This window comes from Bos javanicus, chromosome 19 (assembly GCF_032452875.1).
Source record: "Bos javanicus breed banteng chromosome 19, ARS-OSU_banteng_1.0, whole genome shotgun sequence".
Taxonomy (NCBI): domain Eukaryota; kingdom Metazoa; phylum Chordata; class Mammalia; order Artiodactyla; family Bovidae; genus Bos; species Bos javanicus.
The window spans coordinates 34,522,254-34,549,986 of record NC_083886.1 but is presented as its reverse complement, the minus strand read 5'-3'; the positions used below and the strand labels follow the sequence as shown (position 1 = coordinate 34,549,986).

At 44.1% G+C, this 27,733-nt stretch overlaps 1 protein-coding gene across 3 annotated transcripts; it reads right to left on the bottom strand.

Moving 5' to 3' along the window:
• Positions 1–2,641: 2,641 nt before the first annotated feature.
• On the bottom strand, positions 2,642–17,443 carry ZNF287 (zinc finger protein 287). 3 transcript variants are annotated; one of them, XM_061391147.1, is made up of 7 exons: positions 17,101–17,443; positions 16,469–16,528; positions 15,780–16,379; positions 15,005–15,105; positions 13,192–13,318; positions 12,668–12,754; positions 2,642–7,041 (listed from the first exon to the last, which is right to left on the bottom strand). In XM_061391147.1, exons 3-7 carry the CDS (start codon positions 16,180–16,182, stop codon positions 5,486–5,488), a joined length of 2,274 nt encoding a protein of 757 aa, XP_061247131.1. In that variant the 5' UTR covers positions 16,183–16,379; positions 16,469–16,528; positions 17,101–17,443; the 3' UTR covers positions 2,642–5,485. The 3 variants fall into 3 exon arrangements, with proteins under 3 accessions (XP_061247131.1, XP_061247130.1, XP_061247132.1); XM_061391146.1 differs by lacking the exon at positions 16,469–16,528; XM_061391148.1 differs by lacking the exons at positions 15,005–15,105; positions 15,780–16,379; positions 16,469–16,528; positions 17,101–17,443 and adding an exon at positions 12,846–13,050 and having other exon boundaries at positions 13,192–13,281.
• Positions 17,444–27,733: the final 10,290 nt, after the last annotated feature.

The following is a 27,733-nucleotide window of genomic DNA, read 5'->3' as shown; positions in this document are numbered from 1 at the left end:
GATGTGAGAGTTGGACTATAAAGAAAACAGCGCCGAAGAATTGATGCTTCTGAACTGTGGTGTTGGAGAAGACTCTTGACAGTAACTTGGACAGCAAGGAGATCCAACCAGTCCATCCTAAAGGAAATCAGTCCTGAATATTCATTGGAAGGACTGATGCTGAAGTTGAAACTCCAAAACTTTGGCCACCTGATGCAAAGAACTGACTCATTTGAAAAGATCGTGATGCTGGGAAAGATTGAAGGCAAGAGGAGAAGGGGACAACAGAGGATGAGATGGTTGGATGGCGTCACCAACTCAATGGGAGTTGGTGATGGACTGGGAAGCCTGGTGTGCTGCAGTCCATGGGGTTGCAAAGAGTTGGACAGGACTGAGCGACTGAACTGAATCTCATCAAAATAATGTAATTTTATAGAATTGTAGGTACATACTTTTTGTATTCTGAGTTTTACCATTACTTTAAAGCAAGAACTCAACCAAGTGCTGGAGCCAAGGGTTCCAATCCCTGTTCCCTCACTGGGTGTCTGTGATCTGGGTGGGCTTCACCTTCCATGTCCACACAAAGGACTCAGTCCTGCAGACAAGCTTACACACATTATACATATCACTGTAGTGCACATGCTTGCCATTTTTAATGGGTACTGTGTTCTAAAGGGGTAGTAATTATATTGAAATATAGAGCTATGAGGAAAGTAACAGAAATAAAGGGTTGAAAGTGCATGTACAGGTGCATGCAAGTGAATTCATACCAGAAGATAAGAATCAAAGAATGAAACTTAATGGCATTAAGTTTTAAAGACCAAATAAAAGTTTAGCAAGAAAAACTAGTACTTGTATGAAATAGATCCTCAGAACTCTGATTTAGATCCTGCTTTAACGTGATGGGAAGAGAGTGTGATGAGCTCAACACAGTAAATCAAGACACTTCATAGTCAGACCACCACATAGTTGGTATCATTCACTCAGTTGCTCTCAACTGCTCTCTACTTCGGAGAAGGCAATGGCACCCCACTCCCAATGTTCTTGCCTGGAGAATCCCAGGGATGGGGGAGCCTGGTGGGCTGCTGTCTATGGGGTCGCACAGAGTCAGACACGACTGAAGCGACTTAGCAGCAGCAGCAGCTCTCTACTTAACGTGCTTCCCAGGTTAACTGAAAAGCTCCAACCCTCTGAAAACTTATTGCTCATGGCCTTGGCACAAGACCTCTTGTGGTTAAGTGTGTCGTTTTCCAGGTACACATAGCCCTTGTGTTCCCTCCAGTGTTGTTTGCTCAACAGGACTTATTTGATCCCTAAATGTTTGCCTGGATATGTAATTATGTCTCCCCATTACAGAATTAGATATTATGTAACCGGTGAAAGAAGGGCAGAGTTGCCTTTACTGCAGACCCTTCCAGTGGTTGGAAGGACTCAGCCCACTTGCTAAGTATGCCCAGTAGCAGAGAGCATGCCCACTGCCCAGATCTGGTTTCTAAATTGCTGCCTATAAAAGAGTCAGGGATTCCTGGAGAAAGGGCTCATCCCATACCTGGGGTATTGACACTGCGAGGTGAACCGGAGGTAGCTTTGTCAAAAGGCCATTAAGTGCCCAAAGGTTGGAGAGGAACGACAGAGGACAAAAGGGCTACCTGAAGGTTTCTAACTGGCCAAGTCTGGGATAATCAGAGAATCTGAAACAGTGATCCTAACTGTGCAGCACCGAATCATATGTCATCACTGCTGGTAACTCCTGACTCTTGAAAAATCGGTAATTTAAGGAAAGACTTGAGTGTGATCCTGTCTCTAGTGGTCCCAGCTGATGAAGGAAAACTCTTCCTTACAGAGTACCAGTCAATAAATGTAGGAAAGACAGAATTAGAAAATTTCAGCAAATTTTGCTGAAATAATGGATTCTGGCAAGGATCATCATCATTGGATCCCCAAAACCGCCAGGGAAAAGGTTGCTGGTAAATGGGCTACCTATGCACTGCCACATCACTGCACAGGTTATCTATTACCTGCAACAGCAAGGACATCCTTTTAAGTTGGGAAGATGTGATCAAATTTTGCATCACAGTGAGTCATCAGTTTGTTTTTTTTTTTTTGGCTGTGCCAGGCAGCATGCAAGATTCCCCAACCATGGATCAAACCCATGTCCCCTGCATTGGGAGTGCAGTCTTAATCACTGGACTGCCAGGGAAGTCCCTAGTCAACCCAATATTGAGACTTTTGATGGGATGCAGTATGAAATACATCTGTGAAGTGTTAATGTAAAAAATGTGTAACATGAATATATCAAGCCTTTGGCCCTAACTGCTAATTTACAGAAACTACAGGAACAAGATAAACAAACCACATGTACAATCTATTAAATCCTGAAAGACATTCTACAACTGACCTGCTCTATTTAAAGGAGGAAAAAAAAAAAAAAGTCCTGGAAAACAAACCTTAAGGCAGGAAGCTATTCTGGGTGGATGGAACAGACAAGCATCTGTACGGCTTGAAGATGGAAACACAGACTGAGTGCTTGGTAGTTGGGAGTTAATGTTCATTTTTTGAGATATGTAATATTATTGTGGTTTTTGAGATGCATGGTTAGTGTTAAGGGGTGAAATGTCTGTAAGTTACTCTCCAGTTGTTCAGTAAAAAATATGGCAAAATGTTAATTTTTGAATCTAGGTGGATATATATAGTTCATTTTATTTAATTTTTCTGTATATTTGAACATTTCATAATAAAAAGTTGTGGAAAATAATACTACCTGTTTTAAAAAAAAAACACTTCAAAGCATGGATCAGACAACTGTCAAAGTGGGAAAAACATGAAGATCTAGGATTCTCCACGATTATTATTATAAGGGCATCAACTGCCTCAGTGTTTTCAGTGGAAGACCTTATAAATGTATTATTTACACAAAACACACAAAGGTAGGAAACACAGATTAATGCAAAGAAAGGTGCTATGGACTGTAACACTCCACACTTTCTTTCCAGGAGAATAAAGTATAAGGTATGAAGTGCTGTTACAAAAACTGCACCTTAAATACAATGGTTACTTTTTTAACATAACTATGGCATGAGCATAATCTGAGAATTATGCAACCTTGAGAAAACCTGCACTTTGTGAAGGGTAATTCCATGACATCGAGGTTAACTAGGAGGACAAGGGGAAAGCAGCTTCTTGAAGAAAACGCTCAAGAAGAGAACCTGGAAGATGCTGGCACTCCAGGTCCTTTGCCACCTCCCCCTCAGGTCTTTCCAATATCCAAATGAAGCTGCATGGTCCACACAGGCTTCCAGTGTTATTTATGGCACCAGAATTTATATCAGGTTTTCCTCACCTAGCTCAGGAAAGCTTATATAAAGATGTCCCGTGACATTTTAGGAATATCCCCACTAATAAGATTTGGGGATTCTGGTTCTTCATTTTGAAGTCATTCCTATTAGTAACAAATGGCCAATATTTGTTACATATTTCTTTGCATGTATGCACCAAAAACTATAAAGATTTGCCAATTTCACACATCAGTTACTCTACCTTATTACTCCAGCCTAACTTGACTACATATTCATTAATTCAACCAGCATATCTCAACCACCTACCAAAAGCAAGGCACTGAAGGAACACAAGCAGAAGGGAAGGTCAGCTGTCAGCACATGGTCTGAAATTCTCAGAGTACAATGCTGTGGACAGTACATACAGTAGTGGTTTCACCTATTTCTAATTGTGTTTCTACCAGTTTTCCTTGTGTGCTGCTTGGGGCCCCACAGTTATTACTGTGTAATAATTACTGCAACAGTGATAGTTTCTGCATCATTGCTTTTTCCAATGAAATGTACCGTTATCTTAAGAGTAATCCCTATTTTACTTACATGTATGAAGAGTACCAATTTCAGTGATTCTTTTGAAACCAGTCATTTCAATTTTAGTTTCTTCTTACATAAATAGGCTGGTTTGCTTTTTCATTCACGTGGCCACTCTTACTTTCTTAGGTAATCAAGCCTAGTTAACATTTCAGCTGTAAGTAGTCTCTGTATCCTCTTTTCTCACCCTTAAAGTCTTTAGATTTTTTTTTCCCTGACCCACTTTCTGCACTAAACTCAAACCCATTTCCCACTACTTATTTTTTCCTCATACTGTTTAAATAGCTGCTTTCATTCATTACTTTCTTAAGATAACGGGGTTGCATTTAGCAATCCATTTCAGCAGGTTCTTAGCTTCATTCCATGAAGCACTAGTTAAGATCACGTCCTTGACTTTGTTACCTTTCATTATTTTAGAAAGCTTTCTGTTGCTTCAGTCAGCTGTGACTTTCAGCAGGCAAGCCCTGGAAGGATCTAACTAGGAGGTCTAGGCCCTGAGCACAGCAGGCACTCAAGAAACATGTTTCAAAGGAAGAAACGGACTTTCTACAGTAAGACAGTCACGGGGGAGCCTTAGGGTATGATTTTAGGAGTCAGATGGGGGGAAAAAAGGAACTGTGAATTTAGGAATCAGATTGGGGGGTGGGAAGAACTGTATTCTTTTTTTTTCTTCTGGTGACAGCTGTCAAAAGCTAGTGTGTGCTTAGCTGTGTCCAACTCTTTGCAACCCCATTCATTGCCTGGAGCCAAAATACTGGAGTGGGTTGCCATTTCCTCCAGGGGATTGTCCCAACCCAGGGATTGAACCTGGGTCTCCTGCATCTCCTGATTGGCAGGGAGATTCTTTACCATTGAGTCACCTGGGAAGCCTGTCAAAAGCTAGTGAGACTCAGGCTATTATGTTTTAGATACTAAATATACCTAAATTTTAAATTGTTTCAATTTTAATTTTTGCCTGTTTAAGAAAGTTTGTGCATGTGTCTAAGGGTTACAGACACATTAGCTTCTCCTAACAGATCATCTTTCACTAGGCTGCTCTTCCTTTAACATCTCAGTATTTAGAGGAAAGCATAATTAAACAGTGGTCACACAAAAGTCCTTCCTTAACATACTTTCAACCATTTTCTTTTTTGGCAAACCTACTGGCTTCACGTGGCAGTTATGGCATAACAGGAAAAGGGAAGGGGGCCCTTTACATATTTAAGGCTTCAAAGCTGGGAAGAACTAAAGGCTGGAGGGCAGCTCTTCTGTTCTGTCACCCTGGGATTACCCTCTGGTGTGGAAGCTCTACTGGATGGAAGCCTTCCTGTTACAGTACATTCTTAAGGCCTCATGAAGAAGTACTTGAAACTCGGTCTGAGTTAGTGGCTAACAGGTTTCTGGCACTCTTCCTTTCCTACAGTTTCTTTCTGGAATGAACTAAACCAGTATCAAATAAAGGTTATTATGAAGTGAATGTTTTCATCTGAAATTTCACAGTACATTTAAATAAGTTATACTCCCATCACTAATTCCGATACTTCTGCTGAGTGAAAATCTAACCCATATTGCACTTCTTTTGAATAATGTTTTCAACAAGCACAGTACAAAATAAAATGCAGAATGATTAGGTCTGAAAACCTATGCGCAGTCTCCCGGATGCATTAGTTTCGATTTTTGGCACCTGTGTGGACGCGCTGATGCTGGATGAGGTTCGTACTCTGGGTGAAGCTTTTGCCACATATGCGGCACGCATAGGGCTTCTCTCCCGTGTGAATCCTCTGGTGCTGAATAAGGCATGTTCTCTGGCTAAAATCTTTGTTGCATGCGTTACATTTATAGGGTCTCTCTCCAGTATGAGTTCTCTGATGCTGATTAAGTGACGAGGAATAAATGAACGCCTTCCCACACTCGTTGCATTTGTAGGGTTTCTCTCCAGTGTGAATCCTTTGATGCTGAGTAAGGTTGGCACCCTGTCTATATGCTTTCCCACATATGTTGCATTTAAATGGTTTTTCACCATTGTGAATCCTCTGGTGCTGAGTAAGGTGAACGCTCTGGCTGAATGCTTTCCCACACACGCTGCACTTATAGGGTTTCTCCCCAGTATGTGTTCTGTGATGCTGGGTGAGGTTTGCACTCTGGCTGAAGGCTTTCCCACATATGCTGCATATATAGGACTTCTCTCCAGTGTGAGTGGTCTGGTGCTGAATAAGTGTGGAGGAGTGAGCGAAGGCTTTTCCACATTCGTTACATTTGTAACACTTCTCTCCAGAGTGAATTCTCTGATGTCGAATAAGGTAAGTGCTCTGACTGAATACTTTCCAGCACTCATTGCATTTATATGGTTTTTTTCCTGTGTGTATCTTCTGATGCTGGAGGAGGTGTGTGCTCTGGCTGAAGGTCTTCCCACATTCGTTGCATATGTAAGGTTTTTCACCAGTATGAACTCTCTGGTGATTAATGAGTGATGAGCTGTGGCTGAAGGTTTTACCACATTCCAAGCACTTGTAGGGTTTCTCCCCCGTGTGTGTCCTCTGGTGGATGGTGAGGTGAGCACGCTGGCTGAAGTCTTTCCCACAGTCATCACACTTGTAGGGCTTCTCTCCTGTGTGGATCCGCTGGTGGATGGTGAGGTGGGCACGCTGGCTGAAGGCTTTCCCGCACTGGTGGCATTCATAGGGTTTCTCTCCTGTGTGCATCCTCTGATGTGCAATGAGGGATGAGACGTGTCTGAACTCTTTGCCGCACTCTTCACATTCGTAAGACTTCTCTTTGGCATGGCTGTTTTGGTGTGCGATGAGGGATGGGTACTTCCTGAACTTCTTCCCACACACCTTACACTTATAAGGCTTCTCTCCGGGGTATATTTTCCTGTGTACGACGCCGGGGATGAAGGTCTTGTCTTCATCGTACATGAAAGTTTTATTGTCTGACTGGGTACCAAACTGCATAATTAGGTTTGAATGCTTTTCAAAATCACTTCTATATATATCATATTTATAGTCTTCGACAGGACCATCTTCTTGTGAAAGGACTGACTTCTTCACACCGAAATGTCTCCTTTTGGTGGGAATTCTCCTGAAGGTCTCTGCCACTTGCCCCTCCATTCTGTCATCATAGTCAGAGGGTTCTTCCAGTTTGATGAGCTTGATTCCATCCTTTTTGAGTTTAGAAACATTTTCCACCAGAGTACACTCTTGGGCTTTGGTTTCCCATTCTGAAATTAAAAAAATACATATAAAAAAGTCTTCCTCTGTTTGGAGAAAGGAAACTGCTAAAGTAGAAACAAAATAATGAACATGAATAAAATGCCTAAAAAGACTGTGGCTTTGACAGCCTCAACATTGTCCTCAACGTTCAGGAAAGGAGGATAAAACAGCAGAAAACAGGCCTAAATAGTTGGAAGGAGGAGCAGCTCCCCTCTATTTAACACTAGCGTGGAGTTACTAGGATAGGTGAGGTCAGGCAACAGAGCTAAGAAGTGAAAACAAATGATGAACAATGTGGTATGACTTTCATTACATAATCATTTATAATCATATAAGTTAATTTACATAACAGGTCATAAAGCAGGCTGGCTGTCACCACCCCTCCTTCCAATCTACCCTGGACACCATCATGATATCCTGGGCAGTTTCATGGCATGTGTCCCTGCTTTAATACTTAGAGTAACTCCTACAGCCTTGGAGCAGTGGTCCAGACCCTCAGCGTAAGCATCACTGTCACCTGAAACACATCAAGTGACTGGGATCCTCCCAGACATCCTGAGGCAGAAACCCTGGGAGTAGGGCTGAGCCCTCCAGGAAGTTTAAATCACACTGAAGTTTCAGGATCAGTGGCTTAAAGGATGAAAGTTAAAGGAAAAAAAAGTTAAAATACCTCCATTCAGTTCTCAGGCCCCAAATAATCTACCCTTTTCTATTGTACTCTCCCCTCTTCCACACCTCACATTCACCTTAAAGTTCGACATTATCCACATATCTTACAACTGTGTCCTCATCATCTTCTGAAGGTGCCACTAATTCCAGATTCCAGATTTCTCTTATGACACCTTCACCTATTAAGAAAGATGCTTACGGCCCAGCTCATGTTTCTTTCTCCTTCTTAGAATCCTAAAGTACAGATTAAGTTGAATCATACAAAACTGCCTTGTATATAGGTCAAAATGGCAGAATATCAGCAGTTTCATATAGTTCAACTTAATATCATGTTGGGCCGATGGCAGAAGTTGGCCTTACATTATTTCATAGTTTTGTGTGTTTATTTCCAACTCAGATGCAAACTCTGGAAATGGCTTATCCTTCTCTTACATTTCCTTCAGAAAAAGGCATAAGACTCTGGATATGGAGGCCACTCAAGTGAACCTGGTAAAATAAATGATGATACCTTGCTGTAAAATGGTGAACTCAAACGAAAGCATGTGCACGTGTGCACACACACACACACAGAGACCCCAAAACCTGACTGCAAAGCCATCAAATATTCATTTGTTGATGCCTATGTTTCATTATGATGACGTAAAACAAATTTAAGCTACAACACCTTTGAAATCAGGTAAGAAACTTGTAACTTGAAAATATTAAGAATCATATAATGAAACATCAAATAGACTTTATAATACAGTACAAACAATACTGGATTGTTCAGAAACTTTCTAAGTTGCAGATCAAAGTAGGATATTTACAAATATATCCATTCAGTAGACTCATCCATCAGTAAAGGACTAGTTAGAATAGGAGACAATGGAATAGTAGGTACATTGACCTGAAAAAGTGTTCAGGACATATTAACAGGAAAAAAAGAGAGAGAAAATGGTATGTAGGGAAAGATCCCATCAGTGTAAAGATGTGTATCTCCGACTCCTCACCCCAAACCAGGGCCCTCTCCCCTCAGATCAGCATTCTCTGCATGCGTGCACATACATGTGGTTAAGCAAAGGGAGACATGTATTTTGTTGCTCTGCCTTGTGCTGCTTCGATTTACACACTACTTTTATTACTTCGATTCAAATACAAAAATTAGACATTACAAAATGCTTAGGAGTAATGTTAAATGAAAAAAGCAGTATTATGACTAGCATGAAAACTCATTACAACTAGGTAAATATTATCAAGATGCCAACAATGGGATTTTTAAGCTTCAAAAAATATTTTCTGATTTTCAAGAAATTGCCTGTATTTCTTTATTATTTAGTACTACAAATGTTGATATATTACTTTATCTAGTGGAAAAAAATTTAAAAACAACTTTCTTAAACCAGGATTTATTACTCCCTCCTTAAAAAAAAAATAAATAAAATGAGAACGTAATGGAATGCATGGGAAAGTGTGTGTATGTATGTATGTGTATATGTGTGTGTTTGTGTATGTATGTGTGTGTGTATATATATACACACACACACATATACACACACACACATTATGGTTTCTGAGGTGGCTCAGCAGTAAAGAATCCACCTGCCAATGCAGGAGATGCAAGACACGGGTTCCATCCCTGAGTTGGGAAAATCCCCTGGAGCAGGAAATGGCAATCTGCTCCAGTATTCTTGTTGGGAAAATACCATGGACAGAAGAGCCTGGAAGGCTACATTCCATGGGGTTGCAGAGCTGGACACAGCTGGGCGACTGAGCACAAGCACAGGAGTAGTGTGTATATAAAGACAAGAGAGTCCCAGAAACTGGGTTTAGCTTCTATGTGATCAGAATCAGTCTATGACAGAATGTCCCATACACCTGAAAAGGAAGTGCTAAAGTTATAATTAGGGACTTCCCTGGTGGTCTAGTGGCTAAGACTCCTAGGTTCCAAAGCAGGGGGCCTGGGTTCAATCCTTGGTAAGGGAATTAAATCCCATATGCTGCAAACTAAAGACTTGGTACAGCCAAATAAATAAATAAAATAAAGTTATAATTAACAAGCTTAAAGTAACAAGCCAAAATGATGACGACAAAGAAATGGCTACTGTAAGCATACATTCTTAAACCAATGAGACCACTAAGCAGGGCTTAAATATGTATATATAACTAACCAGAAAGAATGGATTAAAAGCATAAGGTATCACACAGTGGTGTAATATTTCTAGCAGGAGAGATCAGTGTTGATCAGGCTACCAAGGGAGGGATATCAAGGATGGGGGGAGGTCTGGTCTGAACCTGAAGAAATAGGTGGTCCTGTATGATGTAAAGAACCATGAACTTCTAAGACAGGACTGGCCATCAGAGACCAACACAGATGCTCGAACTGTGAGTTGTCAAAGTTCCCACTCCTCAAACATGACTGATGAGATGTTGTAACCAAAGGTTCAACTTACACCTCTCTGAGCCACTAAGAAAGTAAAACCCTTAGAGGCCCCAAATCAAGTAAAAGCAGAAGACTGGGAGTCTTGGAAGTTGACACTGACTGCCCGAAAAACTCCTCCATCGTGTTGATGGCCTCCAGCTGCCCATTAAGGGTGCAAGGGGTTTGGGGGCCAGAAGACAGAGCTTGTAGCCAACCAGGAGGGGCAGGGGGTGGGAGCCTGTATGCTCTGTGCCACACCCTCTTTATAGAGGATGGGCTAGAAAAACAAACAAAACGCAAAAGCTCACCTCAACTGAAGAAGAGGAACTTGCCTTTCTCAGTTTTGTGCTCTTCGGTGGGAGCAAAATCCGCCCCCCCAATAGGCCCCCTTTTGGGGGTTTGTAGCCTTAATTCAACCTAAATCATCTGAAAAACTGAAGTGGCCCCAAAGGGGCAGTGCCTCCCAGAAGACTGTCCTGACTGCAGTGCAGGGCTAGTTCCATCCTGCCACATGTTTTCTCAGTATTTAGACTGTGCTAAAATCACTCCCTAAATAATTTGGTGTATATTTTGTGTCACTCTGCCAACTAAAGCCAATAGGCCATAAATTATAAGAAGAATTAGTTTGTCAAGTAGCACCCTTAAAATACCTGGTGATCAGATAAAGTTACCTTTTTAAAAAAATGAAGCAATCGGCTCTAAGGGAGCATATTATTCTCTGTGATTACTATTTAATTTACTGTTACAACTATATTCCAGCATTGATACTGGTAGACAACCAGAAATCAGTGCCTTAAAAAAGGAGGGGTGGTGGATAGGAAAGGAAATGCAAATGAGTACAATGTACTTCTTTTCTACACAAAAGGAGAGCTAAGACTATATTTATGATTTATCTCTGCAAAGAGAAACATAGGAAGGATAAACCAGAGACAAGTGAACAGAGTAAACTGCACAGAGTGGGTTGGAACAGGGCAGGAGGGAAGACAGCACACGCTTTTCTCTACAGTTTTCACTTCTGAACCATGTTAATGCTTTTACAGACTCAAAAATATAAGATTAAACAAAAAATAATCAAGAAATAAGAAAATACTAAAACTGAACCCAAATGGAATCAAACAAGCTCAAATGTACATGGAACTGTTAAGAAAACCAGAAGGGAAGAATTCAAGTAACTCTGAACCCAGCATCCTTGGTGGATATCCTTGTGTATACTTGGTGGAATATTTCCTGAGGACAAGAAAGCGTTCTGAATATTACCTGAACAGTCTGTTATTTCAGCGATATAATTCTGAAACCATTCTTGTGTGTATTATTATGACAGAGCAAATGAGTAGACAGATATACTGATGCTGGGAACCAGGTGACTCACTGTGGGAAAGAAGTAGAAAGTGGATACGGGAAGGTACAAGATGGACCTTGTGATGCTGAACTGGAATTTGAGTTACCAGTATGAATCCAGGTTTCAAGAAACCCACACACACAGCTCTACCTACTGAACTGATCTAGAAGCAATGGTACCCAGGTTAGTGAACACCCTCATTGCCCAGATTCTGGCTTCTCATCACTAATCTCCACTACAATGAACCACTGTTCCTCAGAGAAATTCCAGGTCTAAGGTGGGCATGAGGTGTGCCTACAGACCATCCTCTGCCAGGAAGCCAGGAAACACTGAAACATGGATAGAGATGCCTCAAAAGGACATTTGGGCTGAAAGGCGGCCATCACCCACATTTGGGACAACTGATAATTAAAAGCAACTTCCCCACCCCACAAATGGAATGGACCAATAATACACTGAATTTTTAAAAATTCCGTTAGTCCGTAGTGACACGTACACATAAGAACGGGATGGGAGGAGGGATAGCTGTTTTTTACAGATAAATAATTTCGAATAGATGAAGAATTAGAAAATCACCATTTTTCAACCTGCAATGTAATAAAGCAAGGATCTTCAGTGGACGCTACGAACCTTAAATGAAAGATCATCAGGGACTGGAATAGTCATTCTAGGTGTCAATCCACAGATGACTACACAGATGTAGGAACTGTGTGAATTCGGCAAACAGGTAGAGACTTCTGTCCGTATAGCTCTGGCTTTACATGTTTTCACAATTTCTGGTCTTGTAAACATGTTATCTTTTTAAATAATGAGAAAATAAAAAAGGAAGAACTGAGGTAGGAGACTAGAGGCAGGTGGATACAGGATTTTGTCAATAGACAGAGTAAAAGAAATTCAAAAAGATGTCGAAAGGGTTTGAAATTTAAGATCTTAGGGGACGTTCATGTGTGCTTAAGAACACAAGGAGGGAACACAAGGAAAGCCCCCGACAGAGCTCTAACAGAGGGAAACCAAGGGTCATGGAGAAGTACAAGATGATATATGGTAGACCTTTTCCTGAAGACGGGATCTGGAAAGAAGCATCACCGAGCAGCTCAGTCATCTCGACAAGCTGGGGTGTCTCTGTGTACAGTGAGTGACTTGGCCATACTTAAAAACACATCTCACACACTTAGGATAACACAGGCTCTTAAGCACAAAGAATCTTGTCCACTGGTGGTTCTCTCACCTGGACTTGGGCCTTCTAGAATTTCTTTTAGCACCATCCATGGTTCTTCCAACATGGGGATCACAGTTGGTCTATATACTGTAAGTCCTGTCCAGGAGGAACAAAATGAGTTTTACCCTGGAGATAAACAGTCATTCTACTTTTATTAACTGACTTCTTCTTACCCATGAGGACAGACCTCTTACAGGAAAAGAACGATTCAGACACGATCTCATGAATGAGGTCACTGCCCTTTTGGAGCAGGGACAAAAATCTCCCACCACCCTGGAGGATGCGTGTGCAGAGACTGTGGGGGAGGCAGGCGCTGGGCAAGGCGTGGGGTGGCGGTCTTGGGGGGCCGTGCATCGTGGTTCCTGATGACCTTTCACTTTGAAACCTTTCATCTGGGAAAAGGGAGCAGAAATTGGCTGTTTCTGTGCCTGAACAGATGAGCATGTTCACCTCTAGGCCCAACCCACTTTTGAGAGCTGAGGAAAGACAGACTCTGGCATGTGTGTGGTTGGGGGGCACAGACAGACGCTCACCGAGAGAAACCATGTTCCAGTAGTTCTGCAGTGTCACAGTCTTGTACAGTTCCTTCTGCACAGGACGCATGAGCTCCCAGTCCTCCTGGGTGATGTCCACTGCCACATCTTTGAATGTCACAGATTCCTGAAACATCGGAAGGGCACAGTGATGGCACAGGTGCGTGAATGGTGGGGGAACCACAGACTCTTGAGCGCTGGCAGAACCCTAAAGGTTACCACCCAATACTCACCCAGTGTGTGGATGAGCAAACTCAAATGGCCTAGAAGTATGAAAATAAAATCAAATTTACCATTTTTAGTGCAGGCATTGGCAGTTCCATCTTAAAAGAAGAAAGGGATGTGAACATAGATGACACAGAGTTGAAAGGTTCGGCTTTTCAAGTGCTGTCTTATGAATTAATGAAATGCGTTATAATTTGACATTTTAAGATATTTTATCTTTCTATTATGGAAAGCAGAGCCCTTCCTCTTCCTTTGTAAAATAAAACTGGTACTAATAACCACACTGAACTACTGAACTTACAGATACATCTTACAGTTTGATAAAGTTAGCATCCCTCTGTTCTTCCTTTGTTAAAAAAAAAAAATTCTTGGTTACTCTCACATGTTTTTCAAATAAATTTTCTTTCTTTAAAAAACTGTACTGGGATTGTCAAATCACAGTTTAGTGTAAAATTTAGGGAGAGCTGACAATTTTACAATATATAAGGCTTCTTCTTTCATGTCCCATAGAATAACACAGGATTGCAAAATTTATACTATGTTGGGTTCTGGCTATTTTAAATTAGAGGGGGTAATACTATGAATGGAATCTTTTATTTCATTTTATGATCCGATTTTTTCAGGTATATAATAAAATGATTAATTTTTGTAAGCCATTTTCTGTAGTTGTCACTTTACTCAAATTTTCCATTATTGTTTCTAACAGTTTTCCCCTTGATTTCCTTAGTTTTTTTGTAAACATTCATATTATCTATAAGTAATAATTTTACCCTGGTTATCAATTTCAGACCACATATACTTTTACAGTAAACCTTTCTCTTAAGACAGCCTGAGCTGCTCTTCCTTAAGATAACAGAGACTCATAATCAACAGGAACACCGCACAAGTCATGGCCTTTAATTACCTGTTAAACAAAAATAATAACTGTTGTTTAATCTCACTGTGGTCCTCTTGATGACTTACTGTAGTCCAGACTAATGGGTCTCATAATATTTAATGCTCACAATCCAAGAGGAATATTCTTTCATTGGAGTTGAGTAATTTGGGCTACGAGTAGTTAAGCATCTTTGCCCCAAGTCACGGGTTCCGTGGCAGAACCCGGAACCAAATCTAGACACACATGGCTCTGGAGGTCAATGCTTTAGCCTCTATGTGATACTGCTCCTTGAAAATAAAATAGCACCCCTTCCTGCAGTGAGGAAAGGGATGATCAGAAGAAGCAATGGGTCCCATTTCCTGTAAAAGGCGCTCAACCTACCTTAACAGACCAGGGAGACTTAAGTTGAAAACTGAGGCTTAGGTCTTTGATAGGACTTCTGGGGTAACAGAAGGTAGAGGGCCAGGTTAGAATACGTCCTCACACACGAGGGAGGCATTTTACAATCACAGAAGGAACTGACACTCGGACTCCTCTGGTGGTCCAGTGATTAAGACTTTGTACTCCCAATGCAGGGGGCCCCAGGTCTGATTCCTGGTCAGGGAACTAAATCCCACATGCTGCAACTAAAGATCCCAAGTGTTGCAACTCAGATGCCCAGCAGGCAAATAAATAAACAAATGTTTTAGAAAGGAAGAAACTGACACTCACTTTGGTAACCAAGTCATTGAACCACCCTGCCTGGAAAGCTTGTTTTCCTTTGGGGTCGTCCTCTGGGGTCTCTTGGGAAAGGGTGAAGTTCTGAGGAGCAGCTGGGAAAGAGAGAGAGAGACCATGATGGAGATCAGAGGTGTCTGAAGAGCCTAGGAAAACTCTTCACCAGTAGATATCTATGGTTTCTTAAAGTGAAGAGGAGTCGGAAGGAAACCAGAAACAGCACCCCTGCTGCAAAGAACTAGAGGGAAGGGGCAGTGACTCACCTGAAGACCCTGGCACAGGCCTCAAAAACAAGTCGGCTCTGGGACTCCTCGGAATAGGTGCCAAACTCACAATTTCCCACTAAACCCTCACGTGATAGAAATTTTGCGAGTTTTCTTTTTACTTAGTAAAGAAATATTTCCTGGATAATTTCCTAGCTATTTGGAAGCATAAGTTAAAAAACTAAATAAAATCCAGTTCACGAAACAAATTATTTACTGTCAAAAGGTTCAAACATCTGTAGGGAACCTCCTGAGGCTCACACAGGGGTCATCTATTGTGCCTGGCCACTGTTTTACAAGACACATTGTCTGCGTTCAGAGAACATGGGCTGGGTTCTGAGCAGGTAGAAGGGGAATGCCATATAGAAGGGGGTTCAGGTGAAGCGGGTCCTCACTCACTCCCTGAGCTCCGTTCTCCTTATCACCTCCAAGGGCTGTTCTATGACATGAGGGCTGTTTCCTTGGATCACCCTGGGCTCCTCCCCCCTCTGCCCTACAAGTCTTACCTTCTTCTTTCAGAATCTGAGTCAAGTCCTCCACCAGCGTCACCACCTCCTCGCTGTTCCTCGGGTACTGGGACTTCACCCACGTCCGAACCTCCCCAGGCAGGATGCTCAGGAACTGCTCCAGAACCAGCAGCTCCAGGATTTGCTCCTTTGAGTGAATCTCGGGTCTCAGCCACTTAAGGCAGAGCTCTCGGAGCTGGTTCAAGGCTTTCCGAGGACCGGCCAGGTCTGGGTACGGGAAGTTCCTGAAATTCTGCCGACAGGTCTCAGTGTCACGCAGGAGTCTCAAGGCGAGGATTTCCTTCTCAGCATTTCGGGGTCCACTCTGAGCCTTGTCTGTCTTCCATGTTAGCAGGACTTGGGCGCGAGAAGAACTGGTCGTCCTCCTGCTTGGGGAGAACATTGCTACAAACAGGAGAGTCAATCTGGCAACAGCCTTTATTTCTCCAGGTCAGAGCCAAGTGCTTGAAGTCACATGCTAGAGCCACTGAGACATTTACGGAGGGCTGCTGCAGCCAGGGGCTGAACAGAGGCTAGGAGGAGTCAGCTGTCTTCCTTACAAATTCTGAGCCCAGAACTCGTAGGGATGGGGAACAGACCCTGAAACACAGGAATGGACCACAAGGTCAGGAATTCCTGGTGCTCTCTGCCAGACACACAAACAGAAATAGCCCACTTAGAGACCTTACCAATTGGGCACCAGTTGGGACTGCCATAAAAGAGTGGTGCTAGATGCAACGACTTGAATCCTGAGCAAAAACACAGGTCAAACTTCTAACTTGTACAGGAAAAAAAAAAAAAGCCTCAGTATTTTAGTCATTGATAATACACAAGCTGTAATGACTGAAGTGACTCTCAAAAACAACAGCATATCTGTTACTTCGAACAAACTGGGAGAACTTTTTAAAGCGTTCAAGGTTGGGGAAAAGGGGCGAGCCATCCACCTGCTCTGCATATCCTTGCCAGTCAGTCCAAGCCCATCACTACCTGAGGTCTGGGACGGAAAAGCAGCAGAAGGGATCCGTGTGACTTGAAGCCTGTGCACAGCTTCTACAGGACAATTCTTTAGGAATCTGGAACCAGTTTTCCCACGGAAAACCTCACTGCAGGCCTGACACCACCTGTCCACGGTCTCCTCCTCCGAGCCCCCCTCAACCGCACCGTGTCCCCTAAAGCCGGCTGCTCACTAGGCCTGCAGGGCAGAGGCGCCCCTGGCCTCCTCACCCGGCGGGGTCCTCCTAACTCCGCAGTCTGAAGGTCGCGGGCAGCTGCGTGGGGTCTGCCCTGCAGCCCCCACCCCTCAGGCCGCCCGCATCCTAACCTGTGGCCGGACCGGCGGACGCGCAGCGGAGCGGCCCTAGAGGCCCCGGGCAACAATGGCGGCTGGCGCTGCGCCTGCGTGGCGGGCTCAGTTCCGCGCTGCGGAGGGGCCTCCGCCCGCCACGTCTCGTCCCGGAGGGCACGGAGCCTCGGCCGGAGACGCCCGTCCAGCCCGGTCCTAGGAAGCCCGGCCCGGAACCACCGAGCCCCGGCTCCGCCGTGACCTCGCCTCGGCGCCACTGCGCATGTGCGCAGGGAGGACGCTGCGCGCCCGCGGAGCCAATCGGAAGCCGCGCCGGCCCCACGGCCGGAGCCGCGGATAGTGAACCCGTTTCCGTGGCAACCTCCTCCACCCACCCCTGTGAATTGCTCGGTAGCCGGCGAGGTTCTGAGCGGGCTTTAAAGTTCCCCTGGGCAGAGGCAGATGTGGTAGATGACTGAGAGAGAGGTCGGGGAGCAACAGTATCTGGAAAAAGGGATGCGGATGAGGGGAGGGGGCGGTTGTAACCCTGCGCGAATCAACTTGAGAAAGTTGGTGCCTGAATTCTAGAGGAAGGATGGGCAGGGAAGATGTGGGTCTTAAGGCAGAAAGACCCAAAGTGTTGGTTCTTTACTATTCACTGTTAAAGACGCTGAGTCCTTCCTCAGGAATCTGATTCTGAGACTTTCAGATTGGAAACAAGAACAACATCCTCCATCACGTTTATAAATACTCACAACATACCAAAAAAATACCTGAAAATAAAAGAATGAAAAACATACAAGTGTTCTCATTATATACGGCTGTGTTGGCAAATCACCCCCAAACTTAACGGTGTTAAAGAAGAAGCATTTTATTATGTTTATGGGTTCTGTGGGTCAAGAATTTGGAAGGTGAACAGTGCCTGTGGCTTTTCTCTGATCCGTTTGTTTCTGGAGCCTCAGTTGAGAACATGATTTGATGGCAGGGAGGGTCCTCTTTCAAGCTGTATCTGTACTCACGTGTCTCCTGGTTGGGCTGAGATGGCTTAAGGATAAGCTCAGTTTGGACATGTGGCCTTTTTGACATGAAGGACTCAGCTGGCAGCTGAGATGGTGGCTCTGAGCTTCAGGAACAGGTGTCCTAGTGAACAAGAGAGAAGCCCGTGGCAGATTAGAATATAGCTGCAGAAGTCACAAAGCATGACTTCCATCATACTCCTGGCCAAAGGCATCACAAGTTGTGTGGAATCAAGTTGAGGCAGATGTCGACTCCATCTCATGATGGGTGGAGTGTCAGAGTCTTACAATTAGCTCACCAAGCAAATCTGAACAACAAAAAAGTTGGGTAGTGTGATGATCTTTGATGTGTCAACTTGGTAAGGCTACAGGCTCCTACTATTGAATCAAACTCTAACCTAGATGGTGTTGTAAAGCTACTTGTAAGTGTGGTTAAAGTCCATAAACTGAGATGAATTAAGTAAAGGAAATTATCTTATTAAATAGGTTGGATCTGAATCAATCAAGGCCTTAAAAGCAAAATTGAGGCTTCCTAACATTCAGAAAACGAAGATTATGGTATCTGGTCCCATCACTTCATGGGAAATAGATGGGGAAACAGTGGAAACAGTAGCTGACTTTATTTTTTTGGGCTCCAAAATCACTGCAGATGGTGACTGCAGCCATGAAATTAAAAGACGCTTACTCCTTGGAAGGAAAGTTATGACCAACCTAGATAGCATGTTGAAAAGCAGAGACATTACTTTGCCAACAAAGGTCCGTCTAGTCAAGGCTATGGTTTTTCCAGTGGTCATGTATGGATGTGAGAGTTGGACTGTGAAGAAAGCTGAGCGCCAAAGAATTGATGCTTTTGAACTGTGGTGTTGGAGAAGACTCTTGAGAGTCCCTTGGACTGCAAGGAGATCCAACCAGTCCATTCTGAAGGAGATCAGCCCTGGGATTTCTTTGGAAGGAATGATGCTAAAGCTGAAACTCCAGTACTTTGGCCACCTCATGCGAAGAGTTGACTCATTGGAGAAGACTCTGATGCTGGGAGGGATTAGGGGCAGGAGGAGAAGGGGACGACAGAGGATGAGATGGCTGGATGGCATCACTGACTCGATGGATGTGAGTCTGAATGAACTCCGGGAGTTGGTGATGGACAGGGAGGCCTGGCGTGCTGCGATTCATGGGGTCGCAAAGAGTCGGACACGACTGAGTGACTGAACTGAACTGAACTGAACTGATGAAGAAAAAACTCTGGACAAAGCTTCCAGCCTGCTGTTCCCAAAAGATTGCCCTCCAGGTTTTGAACTTTTCTAGTCAGTCTCCACAATCAAGTAAGCCAATTTCTTGCCAAAAAAGAGAATCTTTTAGTATGTATGCCCTACTGATTCTGCTTTTCTGGCGGAACCCTAACTGATGCAAGTAATAAGCCTAATTTCTAATAAAATAGAATCTTAAAAAATCATTAGGGGAGGGACTTCCCTGATTGTCCAGAGGTTAAGAATCTGCCTTGCAATACGGGGGATGCAAGTTCAAACCCTGCCTGGGGAACTAATATCCCACATGCCTTGGAGCAACTAAGCCAGAACACCATAACTACTGAGCCCCAACTAGAGAGTCTGCACAGCAAGGAAAGGTCGTACATGATGCAAGGAGGATCCCACAAGCTGCAACCAAGACCTGACACAACCAAATAAGCAAGTAAAATATTTTAAAAATCATTAGGGGAAAAGATAAGCATGATATCAACTTCATAACACTTATAAAACTTGACAGAGAAGACATATCATCTTAAATACATGTCTCTAACAATAATGCCTCAAAAGATACCAAGCAATAACTCATATAACTGCAGAGAGCAAAACAGAAATCAAAACTGAAGCTAGAAACTTTAGTACACCCTGTAGAGCACACTGTGATGGGCTGTAGCACCCCCCTCCCCAGCCGTCTGTGTGTTTGACTGCTAATGGTTCACAATAAAATATTTCTCTGGGAATTGTCCTGGCTGAAGCAAGCGTCCTTTCTCAGGTCACACGTCCTCCTTGGGGCAGCCACATCTAGTGGTGCTCACTGTGGGGGTTCAAAGACCTTCTCCCCTTGCCTCAGCTTGCAATCTCTCTAAAGGGCCATCCAGCTAAAGACTAGCAAGGGGGGACTCTTTCTGTCCCCTTCTGATGTCTATGTCAGAAGCTTTCTCTATCTCTTTTATACTTTAATAAAACTTTATTACACAAAAGCTCTGAGTGATCAAGCCTCATCTCTGGCCCTGGATTGAGTTCTCCTCTGGAGGCCAAGAATCCAAGCTTCTTTCGTGGTTCAGCAACAACCTTTCATGAGGATGGGGGAGGGGGCAATTTTAGGACTGGAATTGAGTGGTTATTACTAGGAGCCATTGACAAGAAAAGGCTGAGGGTGATTAATCACCAATTTAAGGTGAAGTGTGAGGAGCAGAGGGCTTGAAGCCTGAGGCAAAAATGTAAGAGTAGCGTAACTTCGTAACTTCAGCTAAGTTGGATTCTTGATCCCAGGTAGTTTTCTATGCCAAGGTCAGGACCTTGTTCGCAAAGGAGGAAACCCAGAGACTCGGGATGGGGACATTTGGGTTGATGTGGACAAATATCTTTAAACACCAATCCCTCTGGATTTTGGGGGCCTGCAAACATGACCCACTCCTCTTGGTCTTGTTTGAAGATGATGCAGAGGAAGCTTCTATTTTGTGATAAAACCTGTGTCCCCTCACAATCTACTTTCCTCCTCTCCTGATCCCTAGACCCATAACTAGGGTCAAGTCACCATGACAGCCCAGAAGAGAAACGCTGGACATGGTAAGAGATGAAGATGACTATTCAGCTGCTGTGGGCCCTGGTCAACCTACATCTGCTGGAATCAGGAGAGTACGGTCTGGATCCTGAGGATGCTGGACCATGGAGCGTAGAACATACAGCTGGGTGTGGAGAGTTCATTGGAAAGGAGCACACGCCTGTGATAAGGGTTTACACACTCTGCCGAGGGTGTCAGGAAGTGGTGCTAACACACTGGTGGTGAGAAAAGCTTGGAGAAATGATGGCTCCACACTGAGCAGAGAGGCCAGAATCACATGGCAAATGGTGGAAAAGACGGTTAAAAGGCTCAAAGAAGTGGACAGTCCAGAACAGGCAGAGAACGTGGGGGTGGAAAACGTCCCCGCTCCATTTCTTTGGAAGATGGGGGAAGCCCCTCCGTAGAGATACAGAAAGGGCTGGTGGGAGAGGGCACTAGCGTCATTGAGAAGCTCTGTTGGGGCTGATGTAGGGGGTTCCTTACAGAACCCGGCTCACCAAATCTCAGAGATCAGGCTTACAGAAAGAGCAGAAAGGCCAACGTGGAAGGCGGGTGAGCAGGTGAGGGGAGCGCTTTATCTTCAGAGAGCGATGGGGACAATTACTTGAACACAGTGTCTTCACAGGCACAAGGGTGGTGTCCAGTCTACACAACCAATGAGATAAAGGCTGGATGATGGGAGGTCGCGGTTAGCCTTTACCTTTACTGACCAAGAAAAAGAGGAAAAACAGAAATTAATCAAGCTATGTTGGAAAGTGGAGTCACTGCTATGGTCTCTTAGCAAAGGAAAGATAATATAACAGTGCTGTGAACTGCCCACGAGTTTACGTAATTTAGACGAGACGGAAAATTCAATTCCCCGGATTCGGCAGGCAGCCGGCCCCCCTGCGCTGCCCACCTATGGCCACAAGAGAGCGCGCGAACCCGCCCTTCATGACCCTCCTGGAGCGCAGGCATGTGCCGCCCGTGGATGGCGCACCTAGTCCAAGGGGGAGGAAAACGCTTAGTGTGAGCTTCCCAACTTATCTTGCAGAAGCTTTCGTTTAATAGAATGTCCCTATGTTTCATTCTTTACCTTCTCTCAGTGCTAGGATTTATTTACAATAGCCGCTCATTGAGGCGTTTGAGTGTCGTACTCATAACTTGAGGGAGCATTTTGTAAAATAAGACAAAATCTTATCCAGTTGCCAGGATGTTTCTTGGCAAGAGTAGTGATCACAAGAAGACAACACATCAAAGAATATGTGATCAGAGATTTCAAGGGCCGTTATAATTATCTGCATTTGGGAGTGAAGAATTCTGCAGAGCAGACTGCATGTTACCTGGAGTCTGAATGAGCCGCTCCTCTATCTTCACCTGTAAGTTCCTATTGCTTTCATCAGCTAAATCACAACATTGAATACAATTCTATATATTCTGCCCATGCTCACATGAGCCCTAATAACGAAACCAAAAGGATAAGACTCTTATAAACCAAGGAAAATGAAACAAAATACTGACGGAATTACTGCTGTATGTTAATTGTATTTAAATTATTGTGATTGTTCAAAGCTATTATATTGCTGGATAATGTTAGCCAAGAATTTAACTAAAATTGTTCTTTAAAAATTTGCTAAATGATTTGTCTATTACACTTTGGTGAGGCTAGGGGGAAAAATTTTTTTTAGCTTTGTTAAAGGTACTATAAACGTGTTCTGTATCAAAGTGTCACAAAATCATACATTCAAATAACCATCTGGCCACGGATGAAGATCAAGGTGTTTTTGCACAAAGGACTTGCCACTCTGATTACCCCCATGTGTCCTGAACATCATCCCCATAAATGAAGTGAAGACTTGAATTACCTCTCAGCCTTTGCTAGTAAGGCTGGCATCAACTGTCCTCAGTTAGGACTCCTGAAGTGCCTCTTCCCATCTGAGCTGGTCTCCAGGAAAGAGTAGGGTGCAGGATGCGAGGGTCTGGTTACACGCATTAGCTGTCAGCAGATGTCTTGAGATGTTTCAGCAGTCTTGGGGCCTGCGGAGCGCCGCTATCTACACCAGGCTGAGCCTCCAATTGGGGCTTCACCAGCAATGGTTGGATTTCGGCAAGGTCCTCTTGTGAAACTCGGAGGCAGCCAACACAGGACCCTTGCCCAGGCTCCAGAGGGCCTATTATAGGCTCCCTTCGATAGTCTCTCAAACCCTGTTCCCTCGACCACGACCTGGTCCCACACTGATCCTTTACACTGGTTAAGGAGATGGGGGCCCTGGGCTGTGGAGCTGGTGAGTGAGATAGAGTCTGGGTCCTGGCTGCCAGCTTCTAGCTGCTTATTCTGCTTCCCATTAGCTCTTCTTTGCCAAGCTGGCTGCTGCTCCTTCTTCGTGGTCCCCAACATCACGGCCATCCAGGTTTTGCAAAGCTTCCAGGATGACCTTAATCAGGGACACATCTCCCTGAGCTTGGGGACAAGGGGTACTAACATACACGTAGCTGGGAATCACCCAGACTAGACAGTAAGCTGTCTTTACACCTGGAATGTGCCTGTGAGGGGTTTAGGATTTCTTGGAATTCTAGGATTTGTTGGAAAGGGTTGTGTCCCTAGAAAGAGGGAGGGGTTTCCTCGTGGCCAGCCCCCAAATCCCAACTCGCACATTAGGTCTGAGTTTGAGCCTTCCCCTTGTTCGGGGAAGTGGACTGAGAGCTTATGCCAAGCCATTGGCTCTCTGTGGGACTCCTTAGGGAAGATTGGACCTCCTGAGGAGATGCTGAGGGTTCAAAGGCCTGTTGTGGTCTGTGGCCGGAAGGGCTGAGGCATCAGTGCATTGCTGTGGATCATTGAACCTGCGTGTCCTGGGGGTTGGGTGGGGGTGGCGGGGAGGCTGCTGCAGGCTGTGGCTCCACTTCCTTCAAGGGCAGAGAGAACCAAGGTGTTTCAGCACCAAGGTCTGGACAGCGCCCTCTGACTGGGCTGGTGGTGCCCTCAAGGGTGGTGTACACACCCCTCAACGGGAGTCTGGCGAGGGAGGCAAGGGAGGGAGCCGGGCCTGGCGCCCTGACGTCTCAGGGACAGACGAGAGGCAGATCTTGGTGTAGCCGACACAGAGCAGCGTGCCATGCATGACCCTGGGGCTACTCCACTCTTGTGCAGATAAGAATGCTGCCCATGTCCACCCCTTCCATTGCCTAAGTGCAACATGGTGTTAAAATGGGTATTTCTGCTAAGAATCTAAGACAGCAGAGATCAGATACCTAAAGTGAGATGTGAGGCAGGCCGCCATGCAAAATTGACCCCCCCCCCAAAAAAAAGTGGCTGAGAAACTGTTGGGGGACTCTTACGCCCCTCACCTATAGTGAGAACATCAAAGTGGTCCTGAAAAGGACTGAAAAGGATTTCTAAGCTTTTGGAAAGATTGTGGGGAGGTGGCTTGTCCCACAGATCAAACCTAGTGACAATGATTTTAACAGGGTGCCTGGACAGCTTGACATGGGTCCCCTGGTGTTTGGGGGGGGTACTCAGTGGTCTGATGTATATTTTTGCTCCCCTGGTAGTCCAGCAATTTAGACTCTGCACTTCCACTCCAGGGAGTGTGGGTTTGATCGCTGGTCAGGGAACCAAGATGCCACTTTTTGCGTGGTGCGGCCCCAAAGTAAAAAGGTATCTGCACACTTTTTAAAGCACAGATTTGGGGGCAAAAGATGCAAGAATTCTTCCCATGATCTACACATGTTCTGTGTGCCTGGGGTACGGGATAGGGGGCTGGGAGTTTGGGGGAAGGTCCTCTAAGGTGCCATCTGAGGGGTGGCCTGGAGGGCTGATCACATAAAAGAGCATCCTAAAGGCTTCCCTAGTAGCGAGCAATGAGCTGAAATACTATTTTCTCCAGGGCTAAGTGAAATCCCGGAGATGGAGCCTCAGCCCTGAGGGAGTCTCTTAAAATTCCACCAAAGTCGGAGAGAGTAGGGTGCTGCTAGAGATACTGACCATGGAGAGTTCTCTGCACCTCTGTTTATCCTCCCTTCCCTGCTCTGACTCAGAAGCGCTCAGAGAAACTTCAGCAAGACCAGGAGGGAAGCGGCTTCAACTTTAATTCATGTTCAGAGACTTGACTGTTACATAGGATGGTTGTAATCAGTCTGGGGGAGTGTTTCTTAAGTGGATTTGTCTCTCACTCTCTTCACCCACCTATGCTCTGTCATCCATGAGAAGGAGAACTAGAAACTGAACACCTTTTTGAGGAATGATAGGGAACAGTCACTTTATGATCTCAGCTCACCTTATACATGTTTAGAACACCCTCTGAAACAAACGGCAAGTCCCATTTGCTTCCAATCCTGATTCCTTGGAGACGACGCATACAGCACCGGTAGCTCAGCATCTATCGGGAGAGCATCTCTCTGGCCAGTTGACGTGTCCCAGGTCTGGAGATAAGGAAACATCCTCAGTGGGAGAGGCATTTGTGGCAAGGCTGTGCCATCTTCATTTTTTAAAAATTCATTTAAAAAATATTTATTTGGTTGCATTGGGTCTTAGTTACAGCCTGTGGGTGGGACCTAGTTCCCTGACCAGAAATCAAACCCAGGTCCCCTACACTGGGAGCATGAATCTTAGCCACTGGACCACCAGGGAAGCCTGTATGCCATTTTAAAATGCTATCTTCCTTTCAAAATGAAGCAGTACAGCTAGTTTGGTGTGAAGCAGGAATGTGTAAGTAGATTAATGGAACAGAATAATATCTAGGAATTAAAATTTTTTAAAAATATTTGATGCCTTGGTGCCGATGGAATAAACCTTTGAAGTTAAGTTTAGACAATTTTTCTTTTTCTTTCTCTTCATCCCTACTTTTTCTTTCTAAAAAGTGATACTTTCACCACAAAAAATACCTTTGCCCCAATTTTTCTAATAATGTATGCTGCTTTGCTTTCTCAACTGGGGGAACAAGTGCTTATTCATGTGTAATAAATAAACTGAGAATTAAAACTGATAACTGAAAATCCACTTTTATAACAAAAATGAGATTGTATTGATAAAATATTATCTGACAGTTACAACCTTTTACAATTTGACTTATGAATATACAAAAAGAATTTTATCAATTCACATGAGAAACCTGAAAGACACCATTGAAACTTTAATAAAGTTTGCTTAGAACTAATTCTTAGGCTAGAATATCTACAAAAGAGATTTGAACATAAAATTCTTTTTTAAAAATTATTTATTTACTTGGCTGCACCAAGTCTCAGTTGCATGCAGGATCTTTAGTTTCAGCATGAACCCTTAGTTGCCGTGGAAGTTATGGCATATGGGATTTAGTTCCCTGACCAGAGATTGAACCCAGTTCCCTGCACTGGGAGTGCAGTCTTAGGTACTGGGCCACCAGGGAAGTCCCTGAACGTAAGATTCTTGAAAGAAGAACAGTCTAAGAGATTTCAGAGTGTTTGGTATTAAATTAAAATGTTACTTTTAGGAGATTTAAGTGAATAGAAAGGGGTTGTTTTCTGCCTTAGCCAAGGAGGCAAGACCCACTTAAGACATTTAAGTTTAAACTCATGCTGAAATGTGAGATCTCTTGGATTAAGTATTGCTTCCACTGGTTCACAGTAGCAAGGGAACCTCAAGGAGAAGAGGAGAACAGGTCACTGCAAGAAAGCCCTAGGGGATAGCCTCCTGAGCACTGGGCGATGGGGATGGGCTCTGTGCCCCAGCCTGTCCTCTGGTCAGTGGATTTGAGAAGGGATCTGCCCCCCTCCCCAACCCCCAGGGAACAGAGAGCAAGACCACGCATAGCAGAGCCCCATCTGATGTCTCTGAACAGATTTTAGAGAAGGCCAAGAGTAATTTCAGAGTGTGAGTAAGAGAGAAAAGCATGTTGTTTGTTTATTTTTAAATTCTGAAGAACTAGGAAAAGAGACTAGTTCATGACAGAAGAAAGATATAACAATGAAAATGATGGAAAGGTTCAGATTTCTTTTTCCCCAGAAAAATAGTATGAGACTTCCTTCAAGGTATGGCCTCTTTAAAATGAGGTTTGAAAAGCTTTATGGGGCAACTGACTTTGAGTTTAAAAGAGAGGAGAGTAAGACAGGGGATGCCTTTTGGAAACTGAAATGACAATAGCAGGATTAGGTGCTCTCTGAAATTGCAGAGCATGGAATCCCAGATGGTGGACATGCCTGAGAAGATGCCCAAAGGGCAGAGAGAATATGAAAACAGGAGACAATCTGAGAGGAGATTACTGATGCAGAGGATGGAGCAGCATGATTATCCATCCAGGTGGTGGGACCTATCCACCCTATGGAAAGGTGAACACACTCCCGGGAAAAGTCTAGAGCAAAAGGAACTGAAGCAATACTGAAAAATACGCTAGGAAACTTTTCTAAACTGGCTGAAAAGTAGTCTTTTATAATTATTTTAGTTTCCTCTGGTCTTGGGCTATGTTCCTTTATCTCCATAGCTTTGAGTATGTGAGCAATGCAATTTAATAAAAGCTTTTTGATCATAGGTTAGTCTCACAGGTTAAAAACAACTTGTTGAATTTTAATTTGCATTTCTCTAATCCTATAAAGAAGTTATTTTCATGTGTTTAAAAATAATTGACATTTAGTTTCCCCATAATTCTCTTGTCCTGTCTTCTGTTGTGCTGTTTGTGTGTTCATCACTCAGTCCAGTCCACTCTTTTGGACCCTTGGGACTGTATCCCACCAGGCTCCTCTGTCCATGGGATGGGTTCTCCCAGCAAGAATACTGGAGTGGGTTGCCCTTTCGTTCTCCAAGGGATCTTCCTGACCCAGGGATTGAGCCCAGGTCTTCCACATTGCAAGGAAACTCTTTACCAACTGAGCCACCAGGGAAGCCTGTACTGTTTATCTCT

What these genes read in the sequence shown, in the direction of transcription:
- ZNF287 (XM_061391147.1), bottom strand. Translation starts at nt 16,182, where the DNA reads ATGTTCTCCCCAAGCAGGAGGACGACCAGTTCTTCTCGCGCCCAAGTC. An exon ending in TCAATGACTTGGTTACCAAA is followed by an intron (nt 13,319 to 15,004) that starts GTGAGTGTCAGT and finishes CCGATGTTTCAG; the next exon opens with GAATCTGTGACATTCAAAGA. An exon ending in TCTAGAAGGCCCAAGTCCAG is followed by an intron (nt 7,042 to 12,667) that starts GTGAGAGAACCA and finishes TTTTAATTTCAG; the next exon opens with AATGGGAAACCAAAGCCCAA.